General features: G+C 40.2%; 1 protein-coding gene across 5 annotated transcripts in view; it reads right to left on the bottom strand.

Moving 5' to 3' along the window:
* Nucleotides 1-27,978, bottom strand: part of LIMA1 (LIM domain and actin binding 1) — a 92,565-nt gene that overhangs the window by 44,184 nt on the left and 20,403 nt on the right. For 4 of the 5 annotated variants that reach the window (XM_045073025.1, XM_013049167.2, XM_013049168.2 and 1 more), the window contains 2 exons: nt 13,984-14,125; nt 898-943 (listed from right to left, as the gene is read on the bottom strand). In XM_045073025.1, coding sequence (XP_044928960.1) covers nt 898-943; nt 13,984-14,102 — 165 coding nt within the window. In that variant the 5' untranslated portion in view covers nt 14,103-14,125. Of the gene's footprint in view, nt 1-897; nt 944-13,983; nt 14,126-27,978 lie in introns of those variants that run through there. The other variant, XM_045073026.1, reaches the window with a different exon arrangement.

Below are 27,978 nucleotides of genomic sequence, written 5' to 3'. Positions count from 1 at the left end.
AGAAGGAAAGGAGGGAGAGGAAAAGTAACAGGCAGGAGAGAGGAGGAGGAAAGAAAAGAAATCAACAGTTGAGTGAAATGATGGTAGCTTTTGCTTACAGTGCACCAGAGGGATCCAATTTTTAATTATAGTAAAATTAAGCCAAAGTCGTGGTCAGCATTACCCCCTTAGAGAGAACAAATTGACAGGGGCACGTTACATACTAATTTAAATAGGTTGGATACTAAAAACTGCCAGGAGGATATTTTTTTGCAATGCCAGTCAAATTAAAGAATTCTTACCCAAATATGTGAGGTTTTTCCCTCATAAGACTAAACCAAGTAAGATTTCAAAAGAAATACATGCTCCAGCCCAGCCGGAGGCTAGCCAGCAGGGAGAGCACAGAATGGTTACAAGCAGAGAGCTTGTTCTGAGGTTTTTGCCTTTGATGGATCCTGCAGCTGAGAAATTTGCTAACTAGAGTGGGTCAAGAAGTGTGCTTTAAACAAAGAACCCAGAGGACGACAACAGCTGCACAGCTGCTACCATTTAAATGCAGAAATATAGAAATTCTGGTGGTGTAATTTGTAACAAGGGCTGAAGCCGAGGGACCCTGTATTCTAATGTGAGCAGAAGTAGTAAGTCGTTTTCCTAACCTCAGGCAAAGCACTTGGTCTTCTATCTTTCACTCAACTCAGGGAAGAAAAAAAAAGGGTTCAAAAGGAGAATTTCAGTGGAAAAATAAGATTCCGTGCACCCGAGCCACATTCTCCCGTTAAGTGGCACATGTTCAGACCAGCTGGCCTCAGGCCCTGCTCAGCTGACATGGAGCCCAAGCCCCACAGAGGCTGCAGGTGGCTCGGCCACCCAGGCTCCATTCGGGAAGCTCCACAGGCCCCGGGGCTTCTCAGTACTTACACTTCTCCTCTTTTCCATGTTTGCTTCTTCAGCCGCTTTCTGGTACCTTCAGAGAATAGGGGGAGAAAGAGAATGTCCTCAATTAAATTATATTTTTACTTTTTAAATCTTTTATGAAATGACTTCTGCCTATCTATTTCTGCTAGCAAGTGTCTTTAATCAACTCTATCAGAAGAAACACAAAATCAGAGTGGCCCTCACTTCTGGCACTGTTCCAGTCATCTAGTCTGGTCTAACAGAAAGATCCAACGCGAGGAGGTCAAATGCCGGCAAATGACTAGGTAGAGCAGAAAGTCTGGGGTTTAAGTCCTACTTTAATCACTCATTAACTGTGATCTCTGGCAAGTCTCAGCTTCCTTACCTAGAAAATGGCTTTATAGATCTACTTTCCATGTTGCTGTGAAGACTGAGATCACACGTGTAATAAGGCTTTGGAATTAGTCAAAGGATAGAACACTGCATTGACCCGAGGATGCACATTTCCCCCACACTAATGCCTCTCAGATCTTCTAATTCTTGCCAAATGATGCAGAGGTATTTATACTTCCTGGTCATGTGTGAATTTAATCTAAGCTTTTAGTATTGTCACTTTAGCTCAATGTATTTGATGGTATTGCACATGTTTTAAATGTTGCTTAAATGTCTTTAAAGAAATTATACTATAATTTGGTATTGAAAGAAAAATTACTGTTTTAGGTATGTATAAGGGTGATACGTGAGAAAAGTTTATGTGCTAAGAAAGCATCGGTCCTTTTAATTAGTAGTATTTTTTCTTGGTGATGCATAAAATAGTGGCCAGGCTACAGGGGATGGCGTCTTAGATTTGATAAACAGGCATGTATGGTTTAACTATTTTAATTTTATTATTACTTTAATCATCTTTATTACTTGGACCAGAAGATCTCTGAGAAACAACTAAAGTCCCAGGACTTTTCAGGGATGATTAGGTTTTCTCCTTTTGAAGACAAAGATGGGCTGGGGGGGTCTAGGCTGCAGCAAATCCCCAGACCACCCAGAACCACCTCACTTGGCTTCCTCAGGGCCTCCAAGTCAAACATGGAAAGGGCTATTACCCAGAGAATCCCCACCCCGTGACTCCCTTGAGCTTACATGCCTACAATTCAGCATCAACACACCTTAGAAAAGGCCCACTTGTTCTCTGTCTTAAGGTAGAATTTCTGAATTCACAAGACATTTGGAGAAGGAAAAGGAAGTAAGAGAAAAAGATAAAAAGCAGAATGGGGAAAGGCCCTTATCATTCAAAAATACCTTTGTAAGTTCAGAACTCTCTTAGTGTGTGTTCCGCAGAATAACTCGTTCAAAATGAGGACCAGAAAAATGCCCTGGTTCTGGCACATAATAATTCAAATATAGTCAAAGGTTTCTCTCCCTCTCTCTCTCTCTCTATATATATATGCTTACCTGCTGCTATAAAACCTGGGTTAAATCACTCCATTTACTTGGGCCTCATCTATAAAATTAAATAACTATGTGAGAAGATTTCTGAGGTCTCTTCCAGTTCTGACACTGTTTGAATTTTAACAATCAGATATTAATAAGCATCTCATTCACCAGGCTGGGAATTACTCCGCAACTGACCAGAGCTTTCTAACAAAGTAGGATGAAAGGCTTCCAAAAATCTCTGGTATTTCATTGGCCAAAATAGGTTATGGAAGATAATGGGCAAGTGACAAGCTGGAAAGATACCTGGCAACTTATATTACAGACTGATGACTAATTTTCATATATTAAAAAGAACCCTTACAAATCAATAAGAAAACCACAAACAACTTAGTAGAAAAATGGGCCCAGATACAAATCTACAGTTCACACAAAAGGATATCAAATGGTTCTTAAACAAAAAGGATGTTCAATTTCAAAAAGAAAATTCCAACTACACTAAAATTCTTCACCTATGAAGTAGGAAAAGATTTCTTTTAAAAAAAAGCTAATATACTGGGATACCTGGGTGGCTCAGTTGGTTAGGCATCTGCCTTCAGCTCAGGTCATGATCCCAGGTTCCTGAGACTGAGTTCCCCATCAGGCTCCTCGCTCAGTGGGGAGTCTTTTTCTCCCTCTGCCTGCTGCTCCCCCTGCTTGTGCTCTCTCTCTCTCTAGCAAATAAACAAAATTTTTTTAAAAAAGCTAAATACTGAGGGTAAATTAATAAAACCTTTATGGAAGGCATTTTGTCAATTTTACAAAAATCACAAAATTACAAGTGCTGTGATTCATCAATTTTGTTTCAGAATTTGTCCTATAGATATATTCACAAAAGCAAAAATGACTTTTATGTTAGACTATTTGTCATAGCATTAATTGTAACAACAAAATACTGAAAACAAGCTGAATGTCAATTAGCAGAGGACTGGTAAAGAAAATACAACCTGTTCCTGTTTAGAATACTATGCAGCTATATAAAAGAAAAAGGGATGGTGCTGATGGCTGCACAACAATGTGAATGTTCTTAATGCACTGAATTATATACTTAAAGGTGGTTAAAATGATAAATTACGTGTTATATACATTTTACCACAATTAAAAAACAACAACAAAACGGTGTGATATTGGCATAAAGACAGACATATAGATCAATGGAATGGAATACAGCCTGGAAATAAACCCTCACATATGTAGTCCAAGGCTTCTCAACAAAGGTGCTAAGACCATCTAACAGGGAAAGGACAGTCTTTTCAACAAGTGATACTGGGAAATCTGGATATCCATGGGCAAAAACAATAGAAGTTGGACCCTTACCTAACACCACATATAAAATTAAGTCAAATGGACTCAAGACTTACACTAAGTGTAAGAACTAAAACTATAAAATTACTCTTAGAAGAAAATAGGGACCAAGCTTCATGAGATTGACTTTGGCAATGATTTCTTGGAATAAAAGCAGAGGCAATAAAAGAAAAAGTAGACAAACTGAACTGTAACAAAGTCTGTGCTTCAAAGGAAATCATCAATAGAATGAAATGGCAATCCATGGAATGAAAGAAAATATTTGTGAATCATATATCTGATAAGGGATTAGCATCCAAAATACATATTTTTTAAAAAAAGAACAAATGTGGGATAATATCACACATACTATTCTTTTTCTTTTGAGATTTATTTACTGTGAGGGGAGGCAGGGGAAGAGGGAAAGAACCTCAAGCAGATGCCCTGCTAAGCATGGAGCCCAGCGCAGGGCTCAAACCCGGGACGGACCCCGAGATCGTGACCTGACCCAAAACCAAGAGTCCAACACTCAACTGAATGAGCCACCCAGGCAGCCCTGTACATACTATTTGGCATCTCCCTTTCTCCATTTCAGAACAGCTGAATTTTCATTTAAGCAATATGTTCCAAGCACTAGAGAAAAGTAGGAAAAGAAATAACCCAAAGAGATACAGTTCCTGCTCTCAGACAGCTTACAGGTTAAACACACAAGCACATGAATATACACACACACACACATACACATATATATACACACACACATATAACAATAAATCCTTCAAAGAAAAAGAACACAGTATTATGAAACAACCTAACAAAAGAACCAAATTGAGAAGGCAGTGGGTGGTGTGTGTGCGCGTGTGTGTTGCATGTATGAAGGAAAGTCTTGTTGAAAAAAATGACCTTTAGACTGAGATCTGAAGTTTGACCAGAGGAGTTAACCAGGCAAAACAAGGCCCGGGTTGGGGTTGGGTGTGGTGGGAGAAGCATTCCAGGCAGAAAACTAGCACATGCAAAGGCCCCGAGGCAAGAAAGTGTCAGGTGTATAAGTCACACAAAGAACTCCAGTGTTGCTGGAGCACAGTGAGAAGGGGAGAGGGCAAGAAATGGTGTGGGGAGGCAGAGTCTTTGTGGGCCATGGTGAGCGTTTTGAACATCACCCTAGGTACAAGGAACAGGCGCTGATCCAATTCATGTTTTTTAAAGTATGCTCCATAAAAATAAACTCAAAATGACTTAAAGACCTAAACATGAGACAGGAATCCATAAAAATCCTAGAGGAGAACACAAGCAGCAACCTCTATGACCTCAGTCACAGCAACTTCTTGTTAGACACATCTCCAAAGCAAGAGAAACAAAAACGAAAATGAACTATTTGGACTTCATCAAGATAAAAAGCTTCTGCACAGCAAAGGAAATAGTTAACAAAAGTAAAAGGCAACTTAACAAATGGGAGATGATATTTGCAAATGTCTTATCAGGTAAAGAGCTAGTATCCAAAATCTATAAAGAACTTATCAAACTCAACACCCAAGAAACAAAATATCCTGTCAAGAAATTGGTAGAAGACATAAACTGACATTTCTCCAAGGAAGACGTACAAATGGCCAACAGACACATGAAAAAATGCTCCCCATTACTCAGCATCAAGGAAATACAAATCAAAACCACAATGAGATACCACTTCACACCAGTCAGAATGGCTAAAATTAATAAGTCAGGAAACAACAAATGTTGGCAAGGATACAGAGAAAAGGGAACCCTCTTACACTGTTGGTGGAAAACAGTGTGGAGGTTCCTCAAAAAATTAAAAATAGAGCTACTCTACAGTTCACTACCCTGCTACCCTACACTACGAGGGATTTATCCAAAGGATACAAACATAGTGATTCAAAGAGGCACATGGATCCCAATGTGTATAGCAGCAATGTCCACAATAGCCAAACTATGGAAAGAGCCCAGATATCCATCCACAGACGAGTAGATAAAGAAGATGTAGTATACATACACAATGGAATATTTCTCAGCCATAAAAAAGAATGAAATCTTGCCGTTTGCAACAATGTGGATGGAACTAAATAACTGAAATAAGTCAATTAAAGAAAGACAAATACCATATGATTTCACTGATATGTTGAATTTAAGAAACAAAACAGATGAACATAAGGGATGGGAAGAAAAAATAAAATAAGATGAAAATTGAGATGGGGGTAAACCATAGAGACTCTTAATCATAGGAAACAAACTGAGTGTTGCTGGAGGCAGGGGGTAGGGGGGAGGGATAATAGGGTGATGAGCATTAAGGAGGGGATTTGATGTAATGAACACTGGGTGTTATATGCAACTGATGAATCACTAAGTTCCTCCTCTGAAACTGATAATTTAAAAAGTTAAAAAGTAGCCTAAAATAAAATAGTGCTCCAGAGACTGTCTGGAAAATTGACTGGAGGGGCTGAGAAAGGATGTGGCATTAGTGGGAGGTGATGCTGGCTATGATCCAGGTTGGTGGTCTTGAAGAGAGAGTGAATAGACTTGAGATGTATTTCAGAGGTGGAATCAACAGGATTGGCCATGAGGGAGGGCGTAGATGCAGTTAAGAACGATTCCCCCGTTTCTGGCAGCTGAGTCAATGGAATCACTGTTTATTAAGATGGGGAATTCTGGAGGAGGAGCAAATTTGGGGAGGGGGGAGATAAGGAGTTCAGTGTTAGCTATTTGGTGGTAGCAGTGATTAGATACATGTGTCTAGAGCTCAGAAGAGAGATCTGAGCTAGCAATATAAATTTAGGAATTGTCTGTCCACAGATGGTAAAGCCATGGGAGTATATGAATGATATAATCTACAAAGAGTGTGTAGTGCGAGAAGAGGTCCTAGAGACTCTAACATTTAGAATTCAGAAGAGAAGAAAGAGGTGATAAGAGAGAATGACAAGGGAAAGACAGAGAGGTGGTAGAAAACAAGGAAACTGCCAGAGAAGCCAAGAGAAGGAAAAATGTAGGAAGGACAAAGTGCTGAGAAGTCATGCGAGACAAAGGCTACAAGGACAGAAGGCTCAGGGAACCCTGGCAGTCCTCTTCCATTATAAATATAATTAATTCACCCATACCCTTTAACGCGCATTTGGGTTGTTTCCAGTTTTTACCATTACAAATAGCACTTTGATGAATGTTCCTGTACATATATTTTCCCCACTTGCACTAATATATCTGTTTGACAGTCTCTAAAAATGGAAATGCAAGGGGAAAAGTGGATTACAGAAGGAAAGGAACTTACAATTGGCCTTGAATCTTGTTTCCACACCCCCCTGGGTAATCATCTACAGTATATACTACAGCAATAATACTATCTATGAGAGGCAGAGCCAATTAGCAGACAGGTTTATTTTCAGTCAATTGTTCTCCAAGGCAAAGTATTTACTGTGGTTAGTTGAGTAAATAAGCTCAAAGGTTCCCTTCCCTTTACTGTCTTAACAGAAACATAGATTTAAAGTAAGAAGCCCAGAATAGTTTTCATCTTCAATCCTGTTCTTTTAGCACTGAGGCCATCTGCAAGACACAGGTATATATGCTGGTGGCTGTCTTGAATTATGTTTTAAAACTCCCTCTCCAATCTCCCCACCCCTCATTTCTGAGCTATTGCTAAATAGTAGATACACAGGGAGGAAAGGCTGCATACCTCTGCTTTCCTCCAAGTCATTGCCTTGGGGTTTTTTCCATTTTGCACTCTCAGGATGCTAAGAAAGGCTTAGTTGACATACTGCTGAATTCAGTGTGAGACTAGGATTCAGGCCTCAGACTTTCCTCAAAGGAACTCAGAGCAACTAGCATTATTCTGATGATAAAACCTGAAGGTTGCTGATGTTGTGGGGCTGGGGAGGGGAAAGGCATTGTGAAGACCCAAGTTTGAGGTAAAAAATATTTGCAGTGACATTTCTATAATTAAAATCTCATCCCTCTTCCCTCTCCAGATTGTCCTCCAGTCTCCTCTTCTTCACACACAGAATTTAATCTTGCAACTGCTCATTAATGCTCAGCTGTGGGGCAGGCAGCTGATGGAGGACGCTAAAATTATCTTGGCAGTAATAACAGTGCCTCGAACTTTTCTAAGGCCAGAATAGAGTTCCTGAGCTATGACTCTTGCTTGTATGCCCTCAAATAGAGCAAAGGATAATGGAAACTCCCAAGTTTTAGGCAATGTATTTTCCTCTGGAACTATTTCACCACTAAAATATTACAGAGAAGCAAAAATGGTGGTGGGGGTGTGTGTGCGCGTGGGGGAGAGGAAGTTAGCCAGAGAGATGTGGGGGTCAATTTTTTCTTAATGAAGGAAGAACAGTCAGAGAAGACTAAATATAAAGCATGTTCTTTCTTCAGACGATGTTATGGGGAAAGTTATCACAAGAGCGGGAGGAACTGTGACATGAGGGGAGGCTGATGGGGGGCAGGGATCTATGGGCTCTATTCAGCTTTGCCACTATCTTGGGGTGTGTACTGCATCCTAATTGCTGGATATCAAGTTTCTTGTCTGTGAGAGGAATGAGGCAAAGGTTAGCCAGATCAGGGATTTTAAAACTCTTTTCACTGCAGAATTCTCTCTTCAAATGATATCTTCAGAACCTAACATATGAAAGAGATCAAAGCAGGATGGCTGGTGTGGAAGGTCTCAGGCTCAGCCCTTCACATCTTCCCGTTGTCCCAGAACTGGCCCCTGAGGTTCCTCTGAAGAACTCAATTAAGATAGGTTGGAAACCACTGAGCTAGATTCCCTTTACCTCCAAAAATATAAGAGTCAAAGAGGAATCTGCTGCCAAGAAACCAAATTCCACCAAAAGAGTAACATTTTAATCAAGCAAAGGATTATGTCATGCTGAAGTCAACGGTGAGTAAAACCAAAGCTAGCCGCTTGAATGGACTCATTAATAGGATCTTTCTTACCTCAAATTTAATGATTTATATAGTATAGAGGTTCAGTAAAAGAAACAAGTCTGGAGCTACAGAGGACTCATAAGATACAAGCTCTGATGCTAGAAAAACTTCTATCATATTTACAAATAAATGTAAAATGTGCTAAAAATGAGAAAGTAAAGCCCAGCTAATTCTATAAACATTAGCCAGATTAAGTTTCCCCCAAATACCACTTTTACATTAATTACTGATCAGAAACCTCCCAAGGTTTCCTACAGTCTCTTAAGTAGTCTTGTGGAGGATTTATGAATTCTAAACCCCATAATTGGGGGTGTTTGAAAATAAGGGAAAATCAGGTCACCAGGTAAGTAGTTGCTTTGTGGAACCTAGTCTGGCAATCTGCTTTGGGAACCTATGGTGAGTGAACTCTAAAAGCCATAAGCAGTATCAGCAATGTCGATTCAGAGTCTCTGCTGAGCGTGAGATGGAAAAGAAGTCCAGGCGGAGTCTCTAATCTTTACTGTCCTAAGTACACATCACACCCTGTCACCCTGTAGTACTTCTGTGCCTTATATGTCCTGTGGTTCTCTGCAATGTCATCACCGTCCTCTCAGCCTACCAAATACAATTCTGTTCATTCCTCAAAACCTGTTTAGTACATTAGAATATGCGAATCAGATGAAAAATACTAGATAGAAACAAATCCAATTACTGTACGCTCACTGTGTTCTCAGCTATGAAACAGGCCTAAGATCCCTCCCTCATACAGTTTTTGTTAGGATTAGAAATAGTATCTGTTTCTATTAAGAATCTAGCAGGGTGCCTGGCACACTGATTCTGTTAATGGGTTTGGGGCTTACAGTTTTGCACAGCTGTCCTTTGCCCTTATAACCTTCAGGGAGAAAAGACAGTCACCCTGCTATGCTATGAAAAGGTGACCTCCAAAAAAAAAGGTGACCTCTAAGATTGCTTTTTGCTTTCTCTCTGCAAGATTAAGAAGGCCCCGAAGATGAACTGCTTTTTCCAACTTCCTAACTCTCATCAGTGCTACAAGACGTGATTCCTCTATCTTGAGAACTGGCCCGGGCAGGGGGTGGATGACAGAAGAAAGTGGTGGGAAGGGATCTGAGGAAGGCGTGCGAGTTGCACTGAAGCGACCAACTGTACCTTTCCTAGGCAGGAAAGGAAGTGAAACCAGGAAGGAGATCGAAATCCAGGGCCTGAGGGTCCTGTTTTGGCCCAAGAGCAGCATCAGTGGGAATAAAAGAGTGGAACAGTATTAGGACAGGAGGCTGCAATCAGAGAGGGCATTCCCAGTGTACATTCCAAAGATGGATTCTGCGTGATGATAAGGCTGGGACTGGATAAAAGGCCCTGACAGACAATGTGCAGGTTGAAGAAATAGGGAAGATCAAGAAGTTAAGAATCCAGAGTAGGAAACAGGTTCAGTGGACCAGTGATTCTTCACTGGGGGCCCTACTGGCCCTGGGGGACTTTTGAAAATGTGTGAGGGAATCTTACCAGGGTTTCCCTCCCCTCCCCTTTTCTTGGATGCCACAATGTCAAGGGGCACTATTAGCATTTGGAGAAAGGCAAGATGATGACCATCCTGCAGAAGGAAGGTCTGCCTCATGGAAAATGCCCACAGCATTTTCGCTGAGAGACACTGAGAAGAGAATGAAGCTGGAAGCTAGTGTCCCCAGTAAAGGTGAGGAGCTTGGCCAGGCAGCTGGCACACCACTGCAATGAGGGGGAGGATAAAAAGAGTCCAGTTAGATGTAAGCCTCAAAGCGCAGGTTCAGAGCTTCAGAACAAGGAGTGAAACACAATGGATGGGAACCGGTAGGAGAGATGTAGGAGAGCGGCAACCTTGACTCCTGGCCCCAGGATATTTCAGGGAAGCATGTGCAGAAAGAGTAGGCGGCCACAACTCTGAGACAGAATGCAAGAGGAGGGAAAGCCAAGTTCAGCTACAAAGAGGTGGGGCTAGCCAGGGTGAAAAGGGTAAGAATGTGAAGAAGTCTTTCTGCAAAAGAGGGAGTTTCCAAGTCCCATTAATCACATCTCAACAAAGTCTCAATTCCTTGTCTTCCTTTCCATCCCTGCTGCCCTCCGCCCTCAAGAGCTTTCACTTGGGTTCTTGAGAGAGCCTTACTGCTCTTCTCTATGCTATCAATCTCTCACCTTGCCAGTCTACCTTTTATACTGTTGCCAGAAACATCCTTCTAAAATACAAGTCTGATCATGTCATTCTCTGCATGAAAACCTTCAACTGTTCCCATTGTTCATCTAAATAAATCCCAAACTTAGGATGGCATCCAAGGCCTTCTATCACCTGGATAACCTGACCTGTACCAGTCGCTTCTCCCTTTTATATTTCTCCATGTCAGACTTCTTGCCTTCCTACTTCCTTTATTCAAGGTTTCCACGATCCTCTGTTGGAACCAAGCAGAAACCATATTCATTCTGTTTTATGTTCAAGCTCACCGCTGCGAGTTCACAAGTCTGTCTCTTCAACGGAAGGTAAACTACACATCCCTGAAGATAAAATTCACCTGAGATACTTGCTGAAAACACAAATTCCTAGGCCCCATCCCAGACACATGGAATCAGAATCTTTTTTTTTTTCCAGTTAGATTAGTGCAAGGACTTTCCTTTTATCATCCATTAGGACAGCCACTAGAGAGTTTCGAAAAACGATGGATGTGATCTGTTTTATGGTCTTGAAGGTCACCTTGTCTGTAGTGTGGATAATTGGCTGTATAACAGCAAAAGTGGAAATAGTGAGGCCATTCAGGGAGCTACTGCAGAAAACTAAGGGGAGACGGAGGTAGCTTGGACTCAGCATTAGGGCTGTGCAGGTGCTGAGCAGTGGTCAGATTAAAGACGCACCTGAATGTAAAGCTGATATGCTGCTAGATGGTTAAGGCTGAAATGTGCCTATGAAATTTCTTAGTGTTAGTCACCTACATAACTGCTCCTTGTTACTGTGAATAAGTGTGGGTATTTATCAAACTTCTTTTGGAATCTTGGGTTGCCAGACCCTGCTAAGTAAGACCAGAGCACTACCTGTATAAAATATTTGATAATGCCCCAGATCGCTGGATGGACTTCTCTAGAAAAGAAGAAATTATTTCTAAAATAGCATCTTGCATTGTTGTAACATGGACTCTGAATCTTTAGGGGAGGGGCCAGGAAAGCCATATAGGATGGTTTTTAAAACATGTCCAAAAAAAACCTTTCACATCCCTCCATTAAAAAGTACAGCCAGGGGCGCCTAGGTGGGTCAGTTGGTTAAGTGTTTGCCTTCCCCTCAGGTCGTGACTTCTGGCTGCTGGGATGGAGCCTCACGTCCGGCTCCCAGATTGGCGGAGAGTCTGCTTCTCCCTCTCCCTCTGCCTCTCCCCCTGCTTGTGCTCTCTCTCACTCTCCCTTTCAAATGAAGAAATAAAATCTTAAAAGCAAAAAAAAAAGTACAAAGTCCCCTCCCTCCGAAAATGGGCCAGCCTTAGGGGCTGGCTTCTAATGAGGACAATGTGGCAACAGTAATCCTGTGTAACATCTGAGGCTAGGTCATAAAAGACCACACAACCCCTGACCCTGGCTCCCTTCTTCCTTTGTTTCCTCGCTCCCTCTACCTCTGGATGCTTGCCCTGGGAACCTAGCTAACTAAGCCAAGCAGCCACATGGAAAAGCCATGTGTAGGTATTCTGACCAGGGCTCTAGCTGAGATCCCAGTGGACTGGCAGCAACAACCCGCCTTGTGAGTGATGAGCCTTTAGATAATTTTCAGCCCATCGTTGAGCCACCCTGGCCAATGCCAAGGGAAGCAGAGGCAAGCCCTACCCAAACTGGAGATTCACAAGCAAAATAAGTGTTCATATTTCAAGCCATTAAATTTGGGGGATTTTTTTTCCTTATGCGACAACAGATAATTGGAACACCATATTATTAACAGGCACCCCATGTGAGAAGATGAAGGAAGTTAGGGGACTTCATCTACTATATAAATTATCCTAACCTATACTATTAATTTCCTCGAGGTCAGGGATTAAATCTTAAGAGCTTTCCATATCTCTATCTGAAATATCTTCATTGATTTTCTTGTTTTGATATGAACAATACATGTGTTATAAAATTATAGTAATACAAAATGAATAAAGTGGAAGGTAAAAGGACCATGCAGTCTCCCTCCACCTTCACTCTACCTTAAGCAGCAACCAAGGTCAAGAGCTTGGAAGGGCAATGTTTTCCACAGAGCAAGTGCGTGATGCATTTGTTAACTGAAGAAAAGGTGACATTGTAGATTACAGAAACCTCCTACTGGTATTTAGCTGTATGCTAGATAGAGCTCCCAGAATCATTTTCTTCAAATCTTGACCATCTTTTTTCCCTTAAATGTGTAAGAGCTTCCTATTAATTAACAAACTCTACTCATGAGGTAAACCTACCACCTGTCCTAAGCTCCTCCTCTGTTTCAGTAAAGTCAATGTGTTTGCCATCCCTGGAATATTATTTACATATCCTATCCCTTCTACATCTGTTGGGTGCCTACTCTGTTCCAGTCACCGTGCTGTACATTGCCATACATGTGCTAGGCATATAAAATCAGCAGGAAAGGGACCCTCATATCAAAGAACTCATGGCCCAAGCGGGGGGGGGGGTCAGCAAACTTTTTCTTAAAGGATCAGATAATAAATATTCTAGACTTTGAGGCCATATGGTCTCTGGTCTCTGCTGCAACTTTGCTCCTGTAGCATGGAAGCAGCCATAGACAATGCACAAATGGATATGGCCATGTTCCAATAAACCTTTATTTACTAAAATGGGCAGCCAGCAGGCCACAATTTGGCCACACAGTTTGCACTGTTCGGCAGAATGTTATGCAATGGGGAAATGTTTCCGTGATCTCCAATATGGTAGCCACCAGCTACACTGGAATGTGGTTAGTACAGCTGATGAACTGAATTCAAATTTAACTAATTTAAATTTAAATAGGTATATATGTAGTGGCTATTATATTGGATAATGCAGATACAGAGTATGCCTAACACTCCCTTCAACTAAATCAAAACTTGCCTCAGAACTCATCTCAACTGGAGAACCTTCCTCACTTGCTTCTGCCCATGAGTGTCACTTTCTCTTCCTTACTCTGTTCTGGTCCCTACTCCCATTCATTTTGGATTTGCTGACACTTTGCTTAAGAGCTATGTGTTTTATAATTACCTTTTGTGTTTGTAACTTTTTCTTTTCGCAACTAAAAAAAAAAATTCCAGGATAGAGAATGTGTCTCCTGATTATTATCATCCTTCTCCACAGTGCCTTGTATGATGCTTAAATTTCAGAATGTGCTCAATAAGGCCATTTTACACCATGTACTTCCTTTACTGATTTCCCTGACAGGTGGTAATGTTTGCTCAAGACAGATGGTCCTTTTGGACCAGGATCAGCACTTACTTGGAGAATATTTCTACAATAGCCGATGACTTGTTCTTGTTGACAAGGGAAAGTTCTTTGGCTGTTACCCTCAATGATACTGAAGTCCACTGCCGTCTATTAAATGGAGCTGATTCCATCTTGTCTACAGATACTGAAATACCTATGCAATAAAGAAAGTCAGAATATTAGACACAGAATAGGATTCTCTAGCATCCAAGGACTGGCAGTAGTGAGCCTTGAGAGAATAGAAAGCCCCAGACCACCAGAACCACACTCCTCTACTGGTTCTCTCAAAAACTATAACCTTGGTCAAATGACTCAATATCTGGGTTGTAGTTTCCTATAAAATGAGAAGGTTAGACCAGATGATCTCTAAGGTCTCTTCCAGTTCCATCATTTTATGACTGACCTCACTGTGCAAACATCAGTTGGCCTTTCCCTGAACTTAAGTCTGTTCCAAAGTCACATTTGGAGTGAAATATTTCACTCTTCTGAGTTACATCCCAGGGGAAGTACAACTGGCATCTCTGTAGATTCAGGTCCAAATTAGGTTCTACCTACATCCAAGTTTCTTCTGGCTGCTCTCTCCCCCCAAACTCTGAGGCACTGACCACTTGGTTTGGAGAGAGAGCTGGGTATACCTCATGGTATCATATAAAGAGCAAGGGCTTTAAGTCAAGATAGATTTTACTTGAAATCATAACTTTTTTTCACCTGAATGAACAGTATAATCTTTTCAGTTTTAGTTTCTTCTGCTTAAAAAGGAGAATAATACCTACCATTATAGGTGTTTTGATATGGATTTAAGGAGATGATATGCTTTAAATACTAAGTACATTTTAATAGGATTAAGAACATTTTAAGTATAATATATTAGAATTGGCTTTTGTTAGAATTCTTATTATTTTTACATTTTAACCATCTTAACAACTGGGGGAAGTATAATGCACTTTATTTTTTTAAAAGATTTTTAAATTTATTCATTTGAGGTGGGGGAGTATGAGTGGGGGTGGGGGGCAGAGGGAGGGAGAGAGAAGCAGACTCTGCTGAGCAGGAAGCCTGACGCAGGGCTCAATCCCAGGAACCTGGGATCATAACCTGAACAAAGGCAGATGCTTAACTGACTGAGCCACGCAGGCATCCCAGTATAATGTACTTTAAATTCAGAGGACAAAACCCCTATTCTGAAATTCTTTTCTAAAATCCCTTAGAGTCAAAGAATACATAAAGCCATGCTCCTGAAATCATCCAGTCTCTACCCATTAATCTAGGTTGTTTTTGTCCCAGAAATTACCAAAGGAGTTTTTGCCCTAGTAATTACCAAAGGAGTTCCAACCTTTGTCCAGAAGAGGTAAGATTAGAAATGAGCCAATAGTTTCCTTATTTGAAGAGTGAAAACTACTACTCACCGGTCTCTTGACTACCACAAAACATAACTGATCTGACAGAGTGCACGGTTCATCAGGTACTGCTTCTAACAACCTTGACAACAATGGAACACGGTGTGCTTGACCAATCAGCTTGGGCTGCCATTTCACACTAAAAGTCCTGTGATGTGAACTAAGTAATCAGCCACCTTAAAAGTCCACACCACTTTCCCATCTGTAGTACTTGTTCTTCCAATTCAAGCATTGTCTGAAAATAATGCTAATTTTATTGTTTTTGTTTACTTGTTAGTCCCCATATTGGAAGGTAACATAGAAGCCTCTCATGGTAAGGAGGTCTGACATTAGAGATAGATGCATCTAAGTGGGAGTTTGCGCCATTCCTAAAACTTAGATTTCTCATCCATAACAAAAGAAATTCCTTCATAATACCCTTATGAGGAATAAATAAGATAAAGAAGAAAAGACCCTGACACAGAATAAGTCACAAGTGTTGGTTTTAATAATATCTATTTTCCTAGATAAAATAATCTTAATTTTACACATTTTTAAAAAATTATTTTATTTATTTGAGAAAGAGAGGACATGAAAGCAGGTAGTGAGACAGGGAGAAAAATCTCAAGCAGACTCCATGCTGAGTCCAAAGCCCAGTTTGGGGCTCAATCTCATGAGCCTGAGATCACTACCTGAGCCAAAATCAAAAGTCAGATAGATGCTCAACCAATTGAGCCGCCCAGAGGTCCCTCTATGTATGTTCTTTGAAATAAACTTGAATGTACAAATAATATATATTTATTTGTCTACCTGTTTTCCAGTTTGTATCTGATTCACCAAACATTGTCAGCCCTTATTCTAATGAGAGAAAGACACAAAAGCAACAAACAGTTCAGCTAAACCTAGTCATGTAAAACTACAATAATGACCCTTTGGGCCAAGTTTAGGAAATACCGAACAACACTTTAAGACACTGTTTGGTACAACTGTGCTTCCGATGCAGATGTGGATATAAACGGCAGTGCTTCTACAGCAATCAATTCTGGATCAAAGGAAAAAATATAAAAGATATGTTCTCAAATTTATTTATTAAAAGGAAAAATCATTATTTGAGGGACTGAGTGTACCTTTAAAAAAAAAAAAAGGAGTTTAATTCCCAAGTCTAATTCCATGGTTTTAATTAATCTCGGCCAGAAATCCAAGAAAAGTTAGAATATCTATCTTGGTATATGGCTAGGGTAAGCATGCTTTATATTCAAGGAATGAGATAGCTCACACCCTGACCATACTTCCCTTTACAGAAGCAATATTGTTAATTTCTTAACAATGTGATTAGCACCCCACAAAACAGATAAAGGTAAGAATCAGAATACGATTTTTGATAGACTCTGGTATCGGGTTAATGAGTAACTAGCTACTTTCTATAAGATATAGGGAGATGGCCTGGCCCAAATAGAGTAAAATCTATTGACTGGGGGCGGGTTCCCTGCTCAGCAGGGAGTGTGCTTCTCCCTCTCTCTCTGCTCCTCTCCCTGTTCATGCTCTCTCTCTCTCTCAAATAATAAAATCTTTATAAAAAATCTGTTGGCTTGCTGACATATACACAAATAATCATAGCACAAAGCTGAATGTGGTTAGAGGTAATGCGAGATCTAGGAGTAGGGGATCTGATTTTCTGGCTTGATGGAAGGGAAGGGAAGAGACATCAGATTGACTTGGGACTTACAGATGGATAGAATTTCATCAACTGAGGGCAGGAAGAGGAAAGTATATCCCAGGTAGAGAGAATAGCATTACACTGTCAGGGAGCTGAAATAGCATAGAACACTTCAAAGTAGTTGACTGTAGGAACATGGGTAGTTGAAGATAAGATAGGGAAATAATGGGGCTAGAATGGGAAGAGCCTTGGAAACCATGTTAAGGAGTTGGGGCCATATTCCAATGGTAGAAAGAACTAATCTGTGAGTGAGCAGAGATAAGGACTAGTCTTAACACGCCACTCCCTAGCACAGGGGACCTTCATGGCAAATCAAAAAAATAATTTCCCTGCGCCCCACACCCACATCTCTAAGATAAGAGTTTTAGGGTGGATCATGCAGAGTCTCTATGGTGGAACACAGCAAGTTTCTGAAAAAGGAAGTAACATAATGGGAAACATGTTTTAAAAGCTGATTCTGGGAGCGCCTGGGTGGCTCAGTGGGTTAAGCCTCTACCTTCAGCTCAGGTCATGATCTCTGGGTCCTGGGATCAAGCCCTGTATCGGGCTCTCTGCTCATTGGGCAGCCTGCTCCCTCCCCCTTTTTAGTATCTTAAAAAAAAAAAAAGATACTAAAACTGTCAATGTAATCGAGGTTTACATTAGGATGGGGGGAATAGTAAGGTGGGAAAGAGAACTGACAATTCTTTTTTTTTTTTTTTGACAGAGATCACAAAGATTTTATTTATTTATTTTTATTTATTTATTTATTTTTTTAAAAGATTTTTTATTTTATTTTTTTGTCATAGAGAGAGAAGCGAGAGCAAGCACAGGCAGACAGAGTGGCAGGCAGAGGCAGAGGGAGAAGCAGGCTCCCTGCCAAGCAAGGAGCCCAATGTGGGACTCGATCCCAGGACGCTGGGATCATGACCTGAGCTGAAGGCAGCCGCTTAACCAACTGAGCCACCCAGGCCTCCCACAAAGATTTTATTTATTTGACAGAGATAACAAGTAGGCAGAGAGGCAGGCAGAGAGAGGAGGAAGCAGGCTCCCCGCAGAGCAGAGAGCCCATCGCGGGGCTCGATCCCAGGACCCTGGGATCATGACCTGAGCTTAAGGCAGAGGCTTTAACCCACTGAGCCACCCAGGCGCCCCAGAACTGACAATTCTTAGAATAAAATGGTTTTAGGGGTAGAGAAGAAATCCACACCAGCGTTATTAAACTTAAATGATTAGATGTTGATGTCTTTTTTTTTCTTTAAAAATATTTTATTTATTTATTTGACAGACAGAGATCACAAGTAGGCAGAGAGGCAGGCAGAGAGAGAGAGGAGGAATCAGGCTTCCTGCTGAGCAGAGAGCCTGATATGGGGCTTGATCCCAGGACCCTGAGATCATGACCTGAGCCGAAGGCAGAGGCTTTAAACCACTGAACCACCCAGGCACCCTTAGATGTTGATGTCTTACTAGAGACAGTAAATATAGGAAGAAGTGGGAGAACGATGAGTTTTGCTTTACATGTGTTGAAATATATACATCCACCAAAAAAAAAAAAATCCTAGTGATGCACTACAGGATTCAAGGCTAAGATTACAAATCAGACTCTTGGGCGCCTGGGTGGCTCAGTGGGTTAAGCCTCTGCCTTCGGCTCAGGTCTTAATCTCAGGGTCCTGGGATCCAGTCCTGCATTAGGTTCTCTGCTCAGCAGGGAGCCTGCTTCCTTCTCTTTTCTCTCTGCCTCCCTCTCTGCCTGCTTGTGATCTCTGTCTGTCAAATAAATAAATAAGTAAAAAAATCTTGAAAAAAAGGTCAGACTTTTGGAAAGAAATGAACAGATTGTAACTTCTACTTATACAAAGTACATATCTCACTTAATTATCTGAACCACTTTATAAGATTGGCTTTATTGTCTTATATATATGATGAAAAACTAAAATTCAGAGATAGTAAATAACTTTACAATGATCTCTTAGTTATAAAGTAGCAGATCTGGGATTCAAATCCATATTCTCTTTGATTTCCAAAGTCAATATTCCTTCCACTACTAGTAATGAAAAATGATTAAAACCATCATTTTAGCTACAGTAGAAAATTGGGTAGCAAAATTTTTGAACCACCTAGCTGCAAACACATACAAACTATCTCTAGGTAAGAGTATAGTAGCACAGATCTTTTCAGAATGGTCAGCATCAAAGATAACAATTGGTTCTTTCGGTGAAACTTAGAGTTATGTTGGGCCTACCCGAAATACTCTCCATTATCAATATTTTTATTTTTGTGGGCTTGAATTAAAGGTGTGATAGCTCTCCTTACATACCCACACTCTCATAGATGGAAATCCCATTCTCGGACTTTAGAACAATTTTGTTAATTCTAGAAATCTTGTTAGGAGTGAGAGGGGTAAAAAGGGGGATGGTGGTGCCTGGGTGGTTCGGTCACTTAAGTGTCCAACTCTTGATTTCAGCTCAGGTCATGATCTTGGGGTTGTGAGATCGTGCCCAACACTTGATTCGTGCTGGGTGTGGAGCCTGTTTAAGATAAGGTTCTCTCTATCCCACCCCTCCGTCCCTCCCCATCTTCCTTCCTTCTCTCTAAATAAATAAATAAATAAGAAAAGCATGTACTGGAAAGACCTATCTAGAAGGAGGTATTCAATTTGGGCTGCAAAATCTTTTAACATTTTTTTTTCCAGAGGCCCATTTGACTTTAAGATCCAACCCATTGCATTACTACGTACTAATAATAAAAAGCACTGTCACTTAGTGGACACTTACTAACCCATTTAATCCTTACTACAACCTGGAGTTAGTGTTATTTCTAGTCAAAAACAAACAAACAAAAAACTGGTCCATTGAGGTTAAGTAATTTGGCAGAGGTCCCATAGTTAATACATGGCTCAGGCAGAAGTTAGTATTCAGACTCCAAAACCCAACCTCTTAGGCCAAATGTATTCTACTGCCACTTCAGTTGTGATGGAGGAATTGCTGGACTGGTTGTCAATTGTGTGCAAGAGTTAAAGGAAATGGGTAAAACACAAATAACTAAGATTTTTAGCCTCAGAGATTACAAGGACAGTGGTTTAACAAACAATAATGGGATAAAAGATAACTGTTTTCTAAGAAGGAAAATACCTTCAGTTTTAGATACATAGGACAGATTTTAACATCAAGAGGGAACCTTAGGAATCAAGTAACCAAGTCCCCCTTTTTACAGCAAGAGAACTGAGCCACATAAAGGTCCAATAATTTTCCCCAACTCACCAGCTAGTTAGTATGAGAGCCAGGGTTCTAATTCCCAGTTCAAAGTTCTTTTATCACACTTGATAGCTTGAGGTAGGATAGCTAAAGGTCCTATGGCTGAGTGGTAGCCTAGAGATAAAAATCCTTTAAACAAAGGTTCTTTAAAGTGTAAGGGTTGGGCGATGACTCACTGGGGAATTTGGTCCCAGGTATCTGCTTCCCTGAGCTACTGCTGAGGGTGAAGCCTATAGCTGCTCCAGGAAACCCACTTTATAATAAATTCATTTACAGACTTAACCTAACTAAGCAAATTGTCGTGTAGAATTCATGCTTGGAAGAAAGCAAATGAGCTGCCACTAATACAATCCTGTTCTTATAAATATAATCTCCTAATCTCATCATATCTTTCTCTCTCCCTCTCCCTCTCTACTACCCCCCACTCCCAGGAGATAGTTAATTGTGTAAGAGGTTGCCTGAACACAGCCTCAAAAAAAATAGAACAAAGTATAAACTCACTTGTTAAAAGAAAATGTATTTTAGAAACATATTGTAGTGTTTCCATTTTTTTTTAAAGATTATTTATTTATTTATTTGCCAGAGAGAGAGAGAGAGAGTGAGCGAGCGAGCACAGGCAGGCAGAGTGGCAGAAGGCAGAGGGAGAAACAGGCTCCCCGCCAAGCAAGGAGCCGGATGTGGGACTCGATCCTAGGACGCTGGGATCATGACCTGAGCCGAAGGCAACCGCTTAACCAACTGAGCCACCCAGGCGTCCCTCTTTTCTTTTTTAATCAAAAATTCTTTGTGATTTGAATGTCAGGGAGCAACTAAATTAAAAGGAAAAAACCAACCCAAAAGAACTTCAAGGTGCAAAGGGAAACTTTAAACAAAAGCACATGAAATATGTTCCCACATAATGTATTTTCAGAATATAAACATTTCTTTTTCTTTCTCTTTCTCCTTCCTTCCTTCCTAAGTAGGCTCCACACCCTGCATGGAGCCCAATATGGCGTTTGAATTCATGACCCTGAAATCAAGAACCGAGTCAAGCGTCAGATGCTTAACCAACTAAGCCAGCCACCCAGACACCCCTACATTTATTTCTGAGGCCATATATATATATATATATATACATATATATATATATTTTAAAAATTTTTTTAAAGATTTTATTTATTTATTTGACAGAGATCACAAGTAGGCAGAGAGGCAGGCAGAGACAGAGAGAGAGGAGGAAGCAGGCATCCTGCTGAGCAAAGAGCCCAATGTGGGGCTCCATCCAAGGACCCTGGGATCATGACCTGAGCCGAAGGCAGAAGCTTTAACCCACTGAGCCACACAGGGGCCCCATATATATATATGTATTTTATTTTATTTATTTTTTTTAATAAAAACAGTGACTAAATTCACACACTTGGAAAAGCTTTTGACAGTTACTAGTTCTTTTTAACTTATTTATAATTTTTAGATATACACAAGTTGCAAAGATAGTACGAAAGTTCCCATGTAACGTTCACATAGCTTTATCTTGTATTACTACAGCACAACTATCAAAATTAAAACTTTCCACTAAAGGGGCACCTGGGTGGCTTAGTGGGTTAAGCCTCTGCCTTCGGCTCAGGTCATGATCTCAGGGTCCTGGGATCGAGTCCCGCATCGCGCTCTCTGCTCAGCGCAGAGCCTGCTTCTCTCTCTCTCTGCCTGCCTCTCTGTGATCTCTCTGTCACATAAATAAATAAAATCTTAAAAAAAAAAAAAAAAAGACTTTCCACTAGAGTGTTTCCTTCTTTCTGTTCCAGGATTCTACACAACATTTAATGGTCATGTCTTAAGTCTATTCCAATCTCTATGACAGCTCCTTGGTTTTTCCTTGCCTTTCATGAGCAGGATACTTTTGAAGAGTACTGTTTAGGTATTATGTAGAACGACCCTCAATTCGGGTTTCTTTGTTCCCCCAGTAGTAAGAACCTATACTCCTTGAACAAGTAGTTGATTCCAGAGCTGGGGCAGGGCAGATACCAAATGAGCCTGGGACATCTGGCAACACTCCAAAAAAAAAAAAAAAAGTTTTTCCTTTTTAAAATCTGATGCTTTCTCAGACTAGACTGAAGTTACAGAATTTTGGGGAGACTACTACAGAGCTGATGTGCCTTCTTCCTCAGTATATCCTGTCAAAAGGCACATGATGTTGGCATCTTGTTACTGGATGCATTAAGGTGCTGTCTGCCAGGTTTCACCTTTGTAAAGTTACTATGCTTACCTTTAGAATTCACAAATATTGGGGGGGAGATACTTTAATCCTATTCCTTCTTAAACGTTTACTCTCTAATTTTAGCATTCATGGGCTGATCTTGCCTTCAGCAATTATTATGATGTTTTAAAGGGGATTTTCTATTGCCCTCATTTCTTTTGCATTTATTAATTGGAATTCTTCTATAAGGAAAAATTGTCCTTTCCCTCTTGTTTATTTATTCAGTCATTTATTTATATTAGGATAGACCTGTGGATATTTATTTTATTTTCTGAGTTATAACAATTCTTGGATTGTTTTATTCCCTGGCTAATTTTATTTTGTTGCTCAAATTGTTCCCAGCTTTGGTCACTTGGAGCACTTTCAGCTTGGCTCTAGTGTCCATTCAACGTGCCACTACTTTTTTTTTTTAAATGCACATTCTTACTTTTTAGCCCTATAAGATGTTCTAAACTCGTCTTTTATTTGCACATCCCCGGCCCTGAAATCAACCACTTCTCCAAAGAGTCCTGATCCCCTTTATTGGAGAAACCAAATCTGGGCATTACATGTGCTCACTGGTACTGAGATGTCACTGCTTCTAGCCTGTCTTGGGGGACAGAACGAGGAATATATGTATGTATATTAACTCACATATATAATACACATATATATTTTTATATTCATCTCTATATCTCTGTGTTGGTATGTATGTGTATATATATATATGGATACACACACACATAATCTAGCATCACAAGATTCATTCTAGCATTCCTTTTATTTTTATTTATTTATTTACTTTGAAAGATCATTTATTTATTTATTTATTTGACAGACAGAGAGAGATTACAAGTAAGCAGAGAGGCAGGCAGAGAGAGAGGGGGAAGCAGGCTTCCTGCTGAGGAAAGAGCTAGATGCGGGGCTCAATCTCAGGACTCTGAGATCACAACCTGAGCGGAAGGCAGGAGCTTAACCCACTGAGCCACCCAGGAGCCCTCTAGCATTCCTTTTATTTGTAACTTCTTTCTCTGAAAGGGAGAAGCCTAACTCCATAGAATTTTGACACGAGAAAAGAATTTCCAAAATTATGCCAGTTCCTATTCTTTGATATACCATATAATTTTTTACTCTCCCTCGAATGTTATCCCTTCCTCAATCTATTCATCTTTCAATACTCCGGGAAAGACTACCTCCTCAAAGAACCCTTTCCTGAACTGTCCTAGTCCTGTTCCCAATCAGTATAGGTCAGTCCCTTTATCTTACCATAATTTATAAACTCTACTTGTTAGAAAGATTCTTGAGATCAGAGGACAGGTCTAATTTGCCTTTTACACTCTTGGCATCTAATATATTGCTTTCTAAATAGAAGGAACTTTATACCTATTTTTAATGAAATTGCATAAAGGTTTAAAATTTATCCAAAACACTATCAATACAACAGAATGAATGCTTATTAAACAGTCTTAAGTCTAGTTGTTGAGAAAGTTGTATCATTTTTCCGAACTGTGAATTAGCAATTTTATCTTATTCAAACTTTGAGATAAACTTAAGGGAATGAAAAAAAAATGGAACCAGTAAATAACTTCAAATACTGTACATAAAAGCCTCACTACTCAATTATTCAGCAACACTGTGTTAGGCAAGTCTAAGAAGTCTGTTAGAATTATCATTGCCACTGTTCTTGGAAGAGTTTAAGCCAGGTCTCTGTAGAAACATGTATCCAAGACAATAAGAAAATTGTAATAGGATGCCTGGGTGGCTCAGTTGGTTGGGTGACTGCTTTCGGCTCAGGGCATGATCCCAGAGTCCCAGGACCGAGTACCACATCAGGCTCCAATCTCCATGGGGAGTCTGTTTCTTCCTCTGACCGTCTCCCCTCTCATGGTCTCTCTCTCTCAAATAAATAAATAAAATTAAAAAAAAATGTAACAATGATCAAATTCCCAAGGGTCAACAAGCATGCAGATGTTTGCATCAAGACAAAATCACATCAGTAACATCTTGTCTCTTTTTAAAATCTCCTTTTAAGGATATTTTGTTCTTAAAAAACACTATGATACAGAGCCAGAGTAATGAAAAGGAGGTTGCATAATTCTGAGAAGCAATTTTACTTCTGGAAACTGTTCACCAAAGAATCAGAGCCACTTTCACTGGGCGCTTACGAAATTTACCCTTAGTGATTCACGCTTTACCACTCCAGAGAGAAGAAAAGAAAGCACACTTAGATATATCCCCTATCCCTCCCCCTTCACCTATGTCTGGGAAAAAATAACTGTCAATGACAGTCTACCTGAGCTTCCAACCTTTCCCTTCTGTCTTTACAAAACTTCCATTTCACCTCTACCTCGGACTTTGTCTCTATCTAAAACATCCCTGCTTGCTTGCTTGCTTGCTTGCTTGCTTTCTTTCTTTCTTTTTTTTTTAAGAGGTGGGCATGGAGGGGGAGGGAGAATCTTAAGAAGGCTACACACCCAGCATGTGAGCCCGACAGGGCAGGGCTCCATCTCACAACCCTGAGATCTTCCCCAGCCGTATCAACAGTCAGATGCTTAACCTACTGAGCCACCCAGGCACTTTCATGCTCACATTTCTGACATGTGTGTTTGTGTACACACATCTGAAATTTGTATATGTATATAGATTAAATAAATAATCCTTTTTTCTCCTCAATCTATCACCTCAACCTTGCTCCTACCTTCACAGACAAACCTTAGTCTCCAGATGTTCATTGTTTCCTTTTCCTCATCTTCCATTCATCCCTCTGATCACTTGGGTCTGGGTTCTACTTCTACCATCCTACCAATGTTCCTCTCCTAAAGACCTCCTGCTGTCAAACCCAAGGACTATGTCTCAGTTTTAATCATTCTCTGTTGCCATTTGAATTGAATAGTCTCTCATTTGAGGCTGTATTTCCCTTGTTTTTTGTTTTGTTTTGTTTTTAACTGGAACTCTCCTGTTTCCATTCCTATCTTTCCAACCAATTTCAATTTCACTCTCCCTCTGCTGGTCACCTCTGTTCCTAGGCATTATGAAGGGTCAGTTTCTCTTCTCTCTTTGGGTGAGCTTAGCCACTCTTGAGTCATCAAAGGTCACTTACCAGATGATATTCAAAGCTTTTTGACTTCCAGCCCTAGAATTTCTACTGCATGAAGAACAGCTTCATATGTCCCATAAATCAATAACATAACAGAGTCCAAATCACATGTGTCACCCTCTCTTATCTCCACTCCTCGAATTAAGTTTATTTCACTACAAATAATTTTTCACCCAAGATGAGCTGGCATATACATTTTTGCTTTTATTAAATAAAATGAAGTATAGTATGATATAACAAAAGAAAAGAAAGACTTACAAGCTCTTATTCTGCCTCTTTCTAATTGTGGAGACCACTGGCAATTTAGTCACCTTTAGTATCACACCACCTACCTTAGCTCATCAAAAGTTCTACATAAGATGTCAAACATAGTGACATACAGAGGAGAGAAAAAGGCAGAGAAGCTAAGAGTATAGAAAATTGAGTAGAATCTAGCTGTTGAAATCTCACACCACTTACTAGGTATGTGATCTTGGGCAAGTTGTACTCTGTCTCAGTTTCCTCATCTGCAAACTGGGAATAAAAGAACCTACTCCACAGCTTTGTTTTGAGCATTAAAACAAGTTCCTATATGTCAAGTATGAACAACACTACCTAGCACCTAATAAATCCTCAAAATGTTTTAATGCTATTATTAATCAGTAAGCATTATTTTACATGCATACTTTCTTTGACATGTGGATTTTGCACAAACTTTTTCTCATATCTTTAGGCAGGCTCAGCTTATCTCTCTTGATCCCTTGTCTTTCTTCAGACATATTCCCTGCTGTCTAAAAATGCTTTAGACCCTCCCTGGCCTTTGCTACCATTCCCAGCTAGAAATGACACTTCCTTCCAGATACCCTCCTTGAGCCCCAAGCCTAGGAGGTTCCTCTTAAGTCCCCAAAGTACAGATCTACTCCTGACACTGATTACACCGTATTTTTTTAAAATCACACTCTATTTTACTCTCAGAACAGTGCCTGTTGGGTACTCAAGTATTTGTAAAATAAAGGGAGGAATACCAGGTGTTTGAAATTGTTTGTTGGATTCAACTGTTCTTATAGGCTAATACTTTGGGGGGGAAAAGTGAACAGCAGGCTGCATTTATTTATTCCAAGACAAATTATTTGAGATTATAATAAATCAGTGGATATAGCCATCAAAAAATGGTTTCTAGCACCCAACTCAGGTAGAATAATACTGAACCTTATCAATACAGACTGTTTTAGTTAATTCCCTCTGTTGCTATAATTCAGGTGTTTTCTTACAAATGTTTATTTTCTATTATATCTATTTGGCTTTCGAACCCTTAATTTAGTAGGTCACAACCTTGAGTAAAATGAGAATCACCTAGGGAGTTTGTTTTATTGTTTTTCAAGTATGATATTAATTTTATTCTATTTTCTGTATAACTTTAAGTACATAAAGGTGTATTTCCACAGGCCTCAGGAAATGGGAAGAAGTCACAGGACAATTTCTCATCCCACCAAAAATGTTGCATATTTTGATAAGTGTCCTAGGGAGAAAAAAAACTGTAATTTACATTAGCAATGCTATGCAAGATTCTTTTTTTTTTTTTTTAAGATTTTATTTATTTATTTGACGGAGAAAGAGAGAACACAAGTAGGGGGAAAAGCAGGCAGAGCGAGAGGGAGAAGCAGACTCCCCACTGAGCAGTGACTCTGATGTGGGACTTGATCCCAGGACCCTGGGATCATGACCTGAGCTAAAAGTAAACTCTTAACTGACTGAGCTACCCAGGCATTCCTTATTCATTTATCTGACAGAGAAAGAGAGAACACAAGCAGGGAGAGTGGCAGGCAGAGGGAGAGGGAAAACCAGGCTCTCTGCTGAGGCTCAATCCCAGGACCCTGAGATCATGACCTGAGCGGAAGGCAGATACTTAACTGATTGAGCCACCCATACACTCCACTATGCAAGATTCTTATATAAAACTTAAAACCAGGCTGCAATGAAGATTTTAGTCCTCTGTTCAACTCCCTAGACAGAAATCAAAAGCAGTTGAGTATGACAGGGCAAAGGAGGCAGTGAAGATGGAGGATAGGCATGGGAGGAGGAAGGAATTCCAGAATCTTTGGATTGGTGTGTTTTCTTTTTCATTTCTTTTCTTTCTTTTTCTTCTTCTTCTTTTTTTTTTTTTTTCCTTGTTTAAGTCATCTTTGTAGGAAGGTGCTGGGCAGGGATCCCAGAGAAAGAAAAGGTCCAAGACTCTTTTCACTGGCCTGGGTGCAGGGCACTGCCACAGCACCTGATGCAGGAGAATCTCCTCTCTCAGTTTCAGGCAGATCCAGAATGGAATGCAAAATAAAAGGAATGCTTATAAAGAAACAATTTTTCTTAGAATGCTGGATGGCCAGGCTTCAGCCTTTGGT

The sequence above is a fragment of the Mustela putorius genome, unplaced genomic scaffold (assembly GCF_011764305.1).
Source record: "Mustela putorius furo isolate JIRA1106 unplaced genomic scaffold, ASM1176430v1.1 tig00537227_pilon_pilon_pilon, whole genome shotgun sequence".
In the NCBI taxonomy this organism is placed as follows: domain Eukaryota; kingdom Metazoa; phylum Chordata; class Mammalia; order Carnivora; family Mustelidae; genus Mustela; species Mustela putorius.
This window is presented reverse-complemented; position numbering and strand designations above follow the sequence as displayed.